Source organism: Populus nigra, chromosome 15 (assembly GCF_951802175.1).
Source record: "Populus nigra chromosome 15, ddPopNigr1.1, whole genome shotgun sequence".
In the NCBI taxonomy this organism is placed as follows: domain Eukaryota; kingdom Viridiplantae; phylum Streptophyta; class Magnoliopsida; order Malpighiales; family Salicaceae; genus Populus; species Populus nigra.
The window spans coordinates 10000323-10011321 of record NC_084866.1 but is presented as its reverse complement, the minus strand read 5'-3'; the positions used below and the strand labels follow the sequence as shown (position 1 = coordinate 10011321).

The 10999-nt window shown below is 35.6% G+C and overlaps 1 protein-coding gene across 2 annotated transcripts; it reads right to left on the bottom strand.

Moving 5' to 3' along the window:
* Positions 1–227: 227 nt before the first annotated feature.
* Positions 228–10569, bottom strand: LOC133674370 (golgin candidate 1-like). 2 transcript variants are annotated; one of them, XM_062095432.1, is made up of 21 exons: positions 10264–10569; positions 9813–9893; positions 8936–8985; positions 8267–8818; positions 8087–8149; positions 7684–7761; positions 7372–7575; positions 5653–5709; positions 5465–5539; positions 5305–5376; positions 4859–4921; positions 4661–4759; positions 3835–3912; positions 3566–3634; positions 3244–3291; positions 3051–3146; positions 2869–2945; positions 1272–1317; positions 1094–1192; positions 954–998; positions 228–807 (listed from the first exon to the last, which is right to left on the bottom strand). In XM_062095432.1, exons 1-21 carry the CDS (start codon positions 10289–10291, stop codon positions 736–738), a joined length of 2052 nt encoding a protein of 683 aa, XP_061951416.1. In that variant the 5' UTR covers positions 10292–10569; the 3' UTR covers positions 228–735. The 2 variants fall into 2 exon arrangements, with proteins under 2 accessions (XP_061951416.1, XP_061951418.1); XM_062095434.1 differs by having other exon boundaries at positions 3835–3906; positions 10264–10568.
* Between the last annotated feature and the right edge of the window lie 430 nt (positions 10570–10999).

Sequence of the window (10999 nt, the reverse complement as noted above, 5' to 3'; positions counted from 1 at the left end):
ATTTTAATGTTGCTAAATGGTCGTTACTGTCCTGCAAACTTAAGTGATTAAAGTCCGATCTCCGTTGACCATCTTTATTTTGAATCAGGTTTTTGTCAGGCTTCTCATCCAAATTTAAAGATGCAAGCACACTCGGTGAGGATATACATTAAGATCAAAAGTTTCAAAATGAAACTGTGGGGCTTTCGGCTCTATGATTTTCGATGTGAAACCCATGTGAGCCTCAGTTGCACCAACACACCAAACGGGTCATGAAATTTATTCTCACCGAAAATGGAACATCTGTCTCAAATTTGCTCACAATCAGAAACTAAGTTGGGGTATGTTTTTGACAAATCCAAAATGAAAACTGCTGGTCCATTCTGAGAATGGTTGCAAATTTTCAATTGCCTATAATAAATGAAAGAATATTAAATCCATGAAGCAAAGTATGGATTCCACAACATGGTGGCTCTCACTGAATATTATGACAGCAGTTCCCACAAGGCACACTTGTATTGACAGGGGAGACACGGAGATAATGATTTATCTATATTTGCTGCACATTTGAAATTGTGGCTTCATCTAGACTAATTTGCTATTCTAACCTATACCCTGTTTTCCAAGATCAATAATTACCTATAATGCAAGGCCGATGGCGAGGTCGGTGAGCAAGGCGCACCTTTGCAGAAATGAAAACACAGGTATATTAGACAACTTCATGACATTGACCTTTGATCTGGAACAGCTACCCAATTATGGTAAGGTATGATTAGCGAGACCCATAGATTCAGCAACTTCTCTAGCAGAAAAACTATCTGCTTGTTCCTGCATATTGGGAAATAAAATTTTACTGAATAGAAACCGATGCTTAGTATGTCCAAAGCACACCTAGTTTACAGCTAGAAACAAGTATCTTGCATTTGAATGTCTCAATAACATAAACAACTGATCACACGACCAAGTATCCATACCTGAAGGCGATGCAGTAAATACATCAAGAAAAGATGGACAAATACCTGCAAATGATTTTAATGGCCATCAAAAAACTTAGATGCTTCTACATAACATGTATCTTTAATTAAACATTTTAAGCATAAAATACTCTTCTTACCAAATAGAAAAGCAAAATAAGTCTAGCAGTTGGATACCGCCATAAAAATCTAGTGACTCTGGCAGCCCCTGAATCCAAAAATTTTGCTGCCTTTTGCAACTGCATGATGCAGGTTGAAGCATATGCAATCAAACAAAGAGAGGTACTGAAAGTAGGTTACTACAGGTGAAAAATTTACCTGCATACTTGCCCCAACCATGTGACGGTGATACAAGGGAAGTGGCCTGCAATTATTACTTTGTAAGAAAAAAGAACTTTGTAAAGCATCAGAGAATTAAACAATAGCACATATATCTAGATTAAAGAGTACGAGGGACAAATGAGTGCTGATATTTTGTCTTCCATGCTCAATTGATCAATTGTTTATAGGCATTCCAATCAGAACTACAACACATGAACTTCATAAAGCATCAGAGGGAGCACTAATAGAGGAATCAAGAAAATGAAAGCTGAGGCAGGATTAGAAAAACAGGGGTATATGAAAAGAACAGAAAAAAAATCAACATTCCAGCATTCAATGAATCACTAGTTCCATCATAGATGCTTTACTTCTTTCAAAATGACTCATAAAATAATTCAAAATCTCTGAACTCAATTTATTTATATTTGTTTTATCATATCTTCCACCCTGATCCATTAAAACAGTTCGGAAGCTGATTCCTAGAAAACAATATATACAAGGCATCGTTCTCTCATATTATGCTGCTATGAGATATATAATATGTCCAGACTAGTCTTGAAATCTAATTTTTAGTGAGTGAAGAATCACTCTTCCTAACAATTTTCCTTTAAGTTGTATTTGGTCCTGCCATGCATAAGAGCAAAAGCAAAGGATTGGTTTTTTCTGATTGTGAAATAAGCAGTGGGACTGAGATAAAATGCCTTTTCTTTTCTTTATTTAGAGAAGAAAACTGCTATCAAAACACCTATGTTCTTAAAAACTGGGCCAAAAGCTACTTTGCCTTTAAACAGAGTAGGGCTAAACAGACCCGAAGATGCAAGACCATCAACCAAGGAGTTCACTTTTGTTTTCTAGTGAATTATATGGCGAGATAGTTCTGAAACTGATAGAAAGGTGAGATCAGCAGGACCTGAACAAGAGTGTATTTGAAAGTTTGTATAGGCTACTTTCTACATCCATTCATTTTGAGCCTATTTGGGAGTGTGGTTGCGGTTGCTTTTCAAAGTACTTTTCGTGCTGAAATGCATCAAAATGATGTTTTTTCATTTTTTAAAAAATCATTTTTGAGATCAACGCATCAAAACGATCCAAAACATACAAAAAAATTAATTTTTTTGAAAACGCGGTTTGCACCACGTTCTTATCTGATAAAACCCTTTAGCTTACTCATATTTGACCTATTATACTGCACTCCGCAACATAAAGCACTGGCATCATTGCTTGACTAGTATCCAACAAATGACCAAATATTGTCACCCCCCCCCCCCCACATTAAATCAATCAATAATGTGCATCAACTATATTTGTCCTTTTAGACTTATAACCATCTTCCTCAATATCCAACTGAGCTGCAGTAATTCCATTGCCACAGCATAAAAAAGATTCAGTGCAGTATTTAGATGATCATTTGTCAAACATAACTGAGCTCCTATATTCATAAAATGGAGCTTGGTCTACCAAAGAAAAGCTCAGTTAAATTCTTAGTTCATAAAAACCGGGTAATGAGACATTTCTAAATGTGCCCAATAAAATGCCAAAAGGATTAGGAGAAGCATGCAAAAATGTCTATTCAATAAAAAACCAAATAGCGTACTCTAGTTCCTTCATTTCATTGTCTTCTTCCCAAGATGACGACGTGCGGCGAGAAACTCTACTTCTTTCTGCCTCAACCTGTTCAATGTGCAAAACAAAGATGGAGCTGTCAGCTACATGAGAAGTGAGTTAAGAGTGAATAATTGCAATTAATCAGCCAGCAGTAAGCACATAATGACACACATGTGCTTCTTGAAGACGTTTTACTTCCTTCTCCAACTGAAACTCTGCAGCTGCTTTTTCACTAGCCATGGCTTCTAACTGAGTTTGCTTGTAGTACTGAATCATAAACAGATACAGACATAAAAAGCCATGACATAAATCTAAAATAGTAGTAAAATTGAGTAAAAGGATAGATATGTGGCATCTGCATTACCAATAGGTCAGTTAGTTCACGGTAGCGCTTCTCTAGCTCCACATGTTCCTGTGAAATGCTCTATATAAGGTGATGCTTGAGTAAAAGCCACATTGAAAAGTTATCATACCATGCATTTCTTTAACAAAATGCACACACAAAATCAACATGGTTTTCTATGACTGATGATGCAAATCAATTCAGTTTTGTGTCATAATAAAGTAATCATTTGTCACACGTGGGTAAAGTGAAAAACTTGACATCATATCAGCAGTAAAATCTTCTTCAGACAAAGAAACATTTCCACTTCATAAAACTCCTTCAGATCATTAGCATAGGATACCTGACGTGAATAGTGCTCAGCATCCCTCTTCATGGCAGCCATTTCAACTCTCATTTTCTGCGCTTCAGTCTGCAGTCAAACAAATGGTTAAATCATAGCAAACACTGCTTAAATTACCATGCAAGTTTTCAACATGGTATTTTGTACAATAATAAGACAAACTTCTTCATCGAAATCTCTTGAGATCAGTATATGATCTTGATGGCAATTTTGTATTAAATTGGAGTCTACAATAGCAACATTCACAGCAAAAATCAAACAAATCTTGCCTCTGTATAAGAAAGCTTGCTCTCAGCATCTCTCTGACCTTGGCGTGCACGTTCCACTTCTTCCTGCCACACCTGCATCTTAAAAGTTGAAAATTCAGTCATCAAATAGACCTGGTACACTACCAATCACTGCTGTGCTATAATTTGTTCTCTTCAAGTAAGCAGAATGTTATGAAATGCTTTTTTTTTAGAACAGACAACTCCTACTGGTACAGTCTCTAACCATAGAAGTTTATAGTGCATAAAAATTATGCAAGTCAAGGATCAGTGCTATCAGTAGATTCTGGTTAAATGGAACTAACAATAACTAATCATATAAAATCTCAACAGCCTTTCACTATTCCAGAGTAAATAAAAGAATTATCTGTAGCAATAAAAGTAAGAACCCTCATAAATAATGATGTTATTGTCAGATATAAAGAAAAAGGAAACCATGATGTTATTAAGCTAGCATTTCGTGCAAAGTAGTACTGCAAACAGCATAAAAATGCAAATGAAAAAAAGAAGATAGAACTTGACATGAGAGGGATGTTCATAACTGAAAAAGAAAATTCTATAAAATCTCTTGATAGGTAAATAGTTTTACCCCTATAATAAGAATAACAAAAACTACATCTTTCTTACATAGCATAGCACATTAGTGTGAATGATAAAATGATAGTTAAATAGTTCAACAGATTATTATTTTCGGTATTTCATTTTTTTTACTAAAATATTTTAGCTATCCAAAACAAAATTTCATTACAAGTATGCCTACCATGCAATGCATAAAGTATACCTCAAAAAAATGAGTTAAAAAATGAGATGTACAGCCTTGTGATGGTACCTGAATCATTTGATTTGCCTCTTCTGGGGACTTCTTTTGTCCACGGCGAGCACGAGCTTCCATATCTTGCAGCTCTTGATTAAGAGATGCACATTCAACCTGAAGTGCCAAGTATTAGTGACTTTGAACTGCATTTTGAGCATAAACAAAAAAAAAAATCAAATTCACCAAAAAGAAAGTTAACATTGTTTTGAGTACCTCAAGTAGTGCCACCTTCTGCTCAAGTTCAGCTGCCTTCGTTGTCCTCTCATCTGCAATTCTCTAAAAGGGAAGAAATAATGACATTCAATCAAAATAATTGATATTAACGTGAAAAATAGATGCCCACCAGTTTCATCATAAAAACATTTAAAACACTAAGATCTTGAATTCCTAGGCTAGGCAATACTCATACTTATGGTGTTCGTTGTTCGTTGTTTTATTTTTTGACTGAGTAAAAGAAACCATTGTATTATCATTACAGACATCTCAAACCAACAATGGAAAAAGAAGGGCTCAAATTCATGAACATTGTACTATATTCAACTGCAATATACCACCAGCATGTCTTGAATGCAATGAGTTCTATGTTATATAATATTTTAAGGAAGAAGAACAGATTACTTTTTTAGTAAATAACATGAAGGGGCATACCCTTACATTACCTGCATCTTAGCAAGGGCAGTGGATGTCTCAACTGCTCTATGTTCTAATTCCACTTCCCTTTCCATAGCTGCCTGTTTTACCAAACAGAGGTTATCAAAGTGCGAGCAACAGGGGGGAGACATGACTGTTTAAATGGTTTGAATTAGTCACAGTACAAACCATTTTTGTAGCATTATGTGCTGTACGTTCTTCTTCCGCCCTCCGTTCAGCCGAAGCCAGCTCCTCTCGAACAGCCTAATAAAGCAGTACACCAATGATCTAGAATCTCATGATAAAATAACACTGCAAGGATATAATAAGAACAAGAAATAACAAATGACAGAAACAAGGATAGCTAACCAGTTTACCTGCATCATCCTTGTCTCTGTCAGTTCCCTGTTTCTCATAATAGACTCCATGTTTGCCTGTAACATTATTATTGTAACTCATGTAAGTGTATGAAACAATAGTTCATGCACAATGCTATGATATTAGTAGCAAGTTGCACCATGTAGTGAAAAGGCATCATGCTGTCTTGGTAATAGGTCTTCTTTGGTCATTAGGAAATAGAAATCTAAAAAGAAAATGATGAGTAGTAGTAGTTGTTATTGTTGCATTTTCATTACCATTGAAGGGGGATGGTGAAGTATAGAGGCTGGGGATGCAAATGAGAGAGGTGTTCTCGGGTTGGATTGGATCATGTCCCTGTACATTGAAATAAGTGACCCTTACCAGTCCCAAAACAAGTAGGGTGGGCTGGGTCAAGTTTGTTTAATGTTGAAAGGATTGGACAAATTACCTTCTGCATACTGGGTTGGTTAGGTGGTTGAACAGTTTGAAAAAACAAGCCAAAATTCAAAAAATGAGAAGAATTATAAAACAGTGTTGCTCTTGTTAAACAAAGGTTCAATTATCTGAGAATGTTATAATTCTAAACTCACTAACTGCCTAATGTCAGCTCCTCCTAAACACATGAGCAGACTGTCTCAAGTAAGCAGGTTAGGCACATAGGCCAAGTTGATGAACAACCGCATGAAGTACTAATCTTATCACTATTACAGCTACTACATAATATAGAGAACCAAGTGATAAAGGAAACAACTTCAAGAGAGATTATCTTTGAAAGCTTCAATTTATTTGATCAATCAATAATCATACATATCCTGAATGTCAAGCAAATGAGCTTCATATAGCCACAAAAGATCCAACCAAAAATAAAAGAAAATTAAAAATAACTGAAGTTAACCAATCTTCATATAGTATATAGATAATTAACTTCTCCTTAATATTGCAAGTCATTCAATTCATCCAGAAACTTCATTCTCTTTACTAAGATTAAATCCTAGAACTTCCATTTTTTTCAAATCACAACTCAATTCAGTGCACTTCCAGGGAAGACAACAAATGTCCTACATCAACCTAGCAAAGTAATTAAAGTTCCAAAACCAGAACAAGCCAACAAGTGATTTGGTACCTACCAACAAAAGCACAACATCATATAACTTTCGCACATAGCTAGATACATAAAGAAATGTTTTGTTCATTTTTTTTCCCGTTTAGACTATAACTTAACATTACACTGCAAAAAGCTTTGATAGGATATTATTAATCAAGCCCCCAATGATAACAAATTTTAGAAAAACAATCAAGTTGGAATGTACAATGAGAGACGGATATGATTCATGTTCCTATAATCTCAATTAGTGTACTTTCCCAATCCATGCACAATCCCATGGTTCCTTCAGGCTTCAAATCACTTATATTTTGTTCTGAATCTATGATTGAATAAAAGGCATCATATGCTCAGTGCATGGGATAGCTCCAATACTTGCAAAGGTACTACAGAAAGATATGAAAAATTCTTCCTTTGACAGATATATTTTAAAAGAGCGCATACCATTCAAATAAAGGAGGCAAACGAAAGAATAAAGAAGACATATGAGACTTGAATATATGACCAAAGGACTCAGAATCCAAATTTTAGGAAGAAGAGGGTTGATAGTTTTGGTGGAGAAAGTCACTTAAACAGATAGAACATTTCTATGCATGTGCACTTAAATCTATCTGAAATGTAAAGTGTAATTAACCTGCATTGAAGCCAGATTTCCTTCAGTTAAAGCAAGCTGTTTCTTGCTTGTCTCCATAGAACTGACAAGTGCCTCGATTTCAGAGTTCTTCACTGCCAAAGCTTCAGCCATATTTGACTCTATCCTAGCTACTTCGTTTTTAGATATTGACAAGTCCTTCTGTAGCTGCTTTATGTGACCCTCGTATGATTTGGTCAGCTCTCTCTGTCAAGGCAGCATCTTCAATGTAAACAAGCCTCTTTTGATAGCATATCATATACATTTAAGTGTACCTATGAAACTTCAGTAAATAAAATTGGAATGTCATTTCACCTCAGCAGTGAGAAGTTCTTCCAGCTGTGCATTTTCAGATTTATATTCTTGAAGGCGGCTTTGAAGTCCAGCACAAGCCTGAAATTTTATAAAGAAAGGTTACACAGCATCCATATAGGAAATGATTGATAGGAAACAATATAGGAGGAAGAATGGTAGTTTTCCTGCTTGTACACATGATACAGTAAACCAGCTCCTGCTATTCTTCTGAATAAGGTTCCAAAAACAATCTTATTGCAGGAAAGTGAATGATCTACTAGAATACCTTACAATTGTTTTATGGATAGAGACTGTTCCATGCAAAAATGCTGCAGCCAATACTAGATAATGGATTTGACCACTGAATCCTATCCGAAGTCTACTTTGGCAATGATAAAGAGAGGTAATCATAGCTGAAGCTTACCCGAGCTAACCTCGCTTCTTTTGACTGACCAGAGGAAACTGCAATCTTCAGCAGTCCTTGAGCCTGTAGACCAACTAAAGGGACTAATCAGTAAAACTTTAGATGACAGGCACATGAGAAAAACCAAAACTCCAGGATGCTTCAATTACACCAATTTCTTCCCTATGGTAAACAATTTACCTCATCGAGTTGGTCCTGCACTGTCATAGGAGAAGTGTCAGCTTTGTTCTCCAGTTGCTTCTTTTGATTGACAAGAGGTTCGACTTCAAGGTCAGCACCTTTCAATGAGCTTTCCTTACGCGCAGGAGAGCTGGTAAGTGTTGATTGCGATTTCTCTTGATCAGTCTTTACAGGAACATCAGCCTCCCCTGACTTCATATTTTTACCATCATCAATAGGATGGTCTTCTGTGACAACCTGTGTCTCTTTCACAGCTAATGGTGGGGGATGCTCTTCAGGAACATCTGAATCCTTTTCATTGAGAAGCTCACCATTAGAAGTTGATGTTGCAGAGTCCACACCAGCAACAGTAACATCCCTTCCAGCATCCTGTAGGTTCTCAGTGCTTGTTTGGGCTATGGTCTTGCTAGAAAGGGTCTCTTCATTTTCCACAGAAAGTGTAGCCCTATCATTATCAGATGCGATGTCTAGTTGTGGCATTTGTATAAAAGTTAGCTCCTGTGAAGCATTACTTGCTTGGGGAGATTCTTTGTTTGAGAGCTTCTTTCCACCCTGAAAACAGCTGACATGTATGTTAAATCATCTGACAACATTGTCTGACATGAAAATATTCCATTCAAAATAACCATCCAAGTGCTATCTTGAGTCTAGAGGTACACTGGCAAATACCTCGATCCTTGACTTCATCTTCTTCGGTTCGGATCCTTGCCCATTAGAAGCTTAAAATTTCAACAACAGAAAAAGGTAGACATCATAAAAAAGTTAGAATAACATACCTAGGTTTATTACAACAACAATATCTTTTCCAAAGACTAATGCCTAGCATGTCAGTAGTTTAAGTTGGATTTCTAACTGTAGGTTTGCTCTCTGCCTTAGAATCCAAGCTGGTGAGAATAATTTCATAAAGCTTTACTAGAATTGATTTTAAAAGTAATTCTCATATTTAGCTTCCATTTTTGCTCATTGTGAAGAAACATTCCGCGCAAATGCCAAGTTGTCATGGCAAGATATATATAATTTTGGATAAAGGAAGAAATTTTATTGAGAAAGAACAATAAGGAGCACAAGAAATGCATGATGATGCATTCTGCAAATTAAGCCAAAACTAACTGTAACAATTGTACATGGAATATCAGCTTAGGAAAGCCCTTGGGATGCTCAAGATACCAAACAGAATAAGGAAGCCAGGAAAATCACTCTATGCAAAAAGTAATTGATTAGATAATAATTATGTTAAAATTTTAAGCTTTCAGATTCCCTCCCTAATCCTTAAATACCAGGTCACTAATAATATCTGCAAGAGTTTGTGAGAAAACTCATGATTGCATTATCTCCGTCAAAAGAAACAAATGATCTCGTATATCTAAGGAAAACACATCATAAATGCACTACGAGATTGTTTTATATATTGCAAGAACGAAACTTTTTTTTTTATCAATAGAACTAAAACAAAAGCATCTATCTTCCAACTACATTGCCTCAAAGACCAGTTAACCACATCAGAACTAAGAACGTAAGAGATGCATAGAGAATACAAGATCTATACCTGGTGGTTGAAGATCAGAAGACTCATCCGACAATTCAGTCGCAACCAGTTTTGCTTTTCGATCCATATTTTCGAACAAATCTAACCACAACAGTAACCAACTTAAAACATCTCTCAAATCAAAGTATAACACAAATGCAACATAAGCAACGGAGGTATTTTAGTACAAGCGCTAGAAACCAATTTATTTATTTATTTTCAAAACAAATCCCAAAACGCCCAACATCCTAAATTACTTGGAATTTCTATCACAAGAGGTCTTTATTTGATTGAAATTAACCTTAATTTAAATTGGTGGCTAAAATCATGAGATTTCTAGGGTTTATTGCTCTATATAATCTCAACAGGAAAAGGAGCAAAAGAAAAAAGAGGATACACTTTTTTATTTGTTTCAATAATTAAAAACGAATCACATTATTGAAATACCAAAAAGAATGAGAGAGATCCATACCTTCTGCGACTTTGAGCCATGACGCCATTTTTCAGAATCTCCGATCAGTTAAATCAAAGCCCTAAGTTCTCTGATTCTAAGCACAAATGAGCGTTTTCTTGTTTGAAACGGAAAGATTAGGTTGATCGCTGAAAGATCGAGAACCAAGAGAAAATGTGTTTGTCAAGTTAGTTAGTTAGTTAAAGCCTGTCTCATCGTCTGTATAGTGTGTCACCTCGCCTGTAGGTTGCACCGTTGAAGTAGAATGTAAGAAAATGAGGTATGTTTTGGTGTGGTTGGGTCTCTGGGAATATAAAAGTTTCCCAGATCAGATGAGTGGCTGGACTATTTTAGTATTTTTGCACTGGGTGCTCTTAGTCAATCGGTGAAGTAGGCTTGGGCCCAGTTGACTTGCATGATTGTTTGGTTTGGAGACCCAAGTCCATCATGGCCCATGTAAGATGATCCAAAGGAAATTAAGTGAACAAAAACTATACATTATTATTATTGTTGTTGTTGTTAGACAAAACAGTGTGGCCAAAATATTACGTACACATGTACTATTTACTCTTTTATATTTTATTGTGAATTTATTATTCAGAATTTTTTTATTTTAGTCTTCAAAATTTGTTTTTGCATTATTACATGTTTTTCAGATGAAATTAAAGGATAATTAAATCAAATTTATTAACTAGAAACAAAATTTAAAATATTGTGTACACATATACTATTCACCCTTTTATATTTTGGTGTGGAT

What these genes read in the sequence shown, in the direction of transcription:
- LOC133674370 (XM_062095432.1), bottom strand. Translation starts at nt 10,291, where the DNA reads ATGGCGTCATGGCTCAAAGTCGCAGAAG. An exon ending in CAGAGACAAGGATGATGCAG is followed by an intron (nt 5,540 to 5,652) that starts GTAAACTGGTTA and finishes CTGCTTTATTAG; the next exon opens with GCTGTTCGAGAGGAGCTGGC. An exon ending in AGAAGGTGGCACTACTTGAG is followed by an intron (nt 4,760 to 4,858) that starts GTACTCAAAACA and finishes TTGGCACTTCAG; the next exon opens with GTTGAATGTGCATCTCTTAA.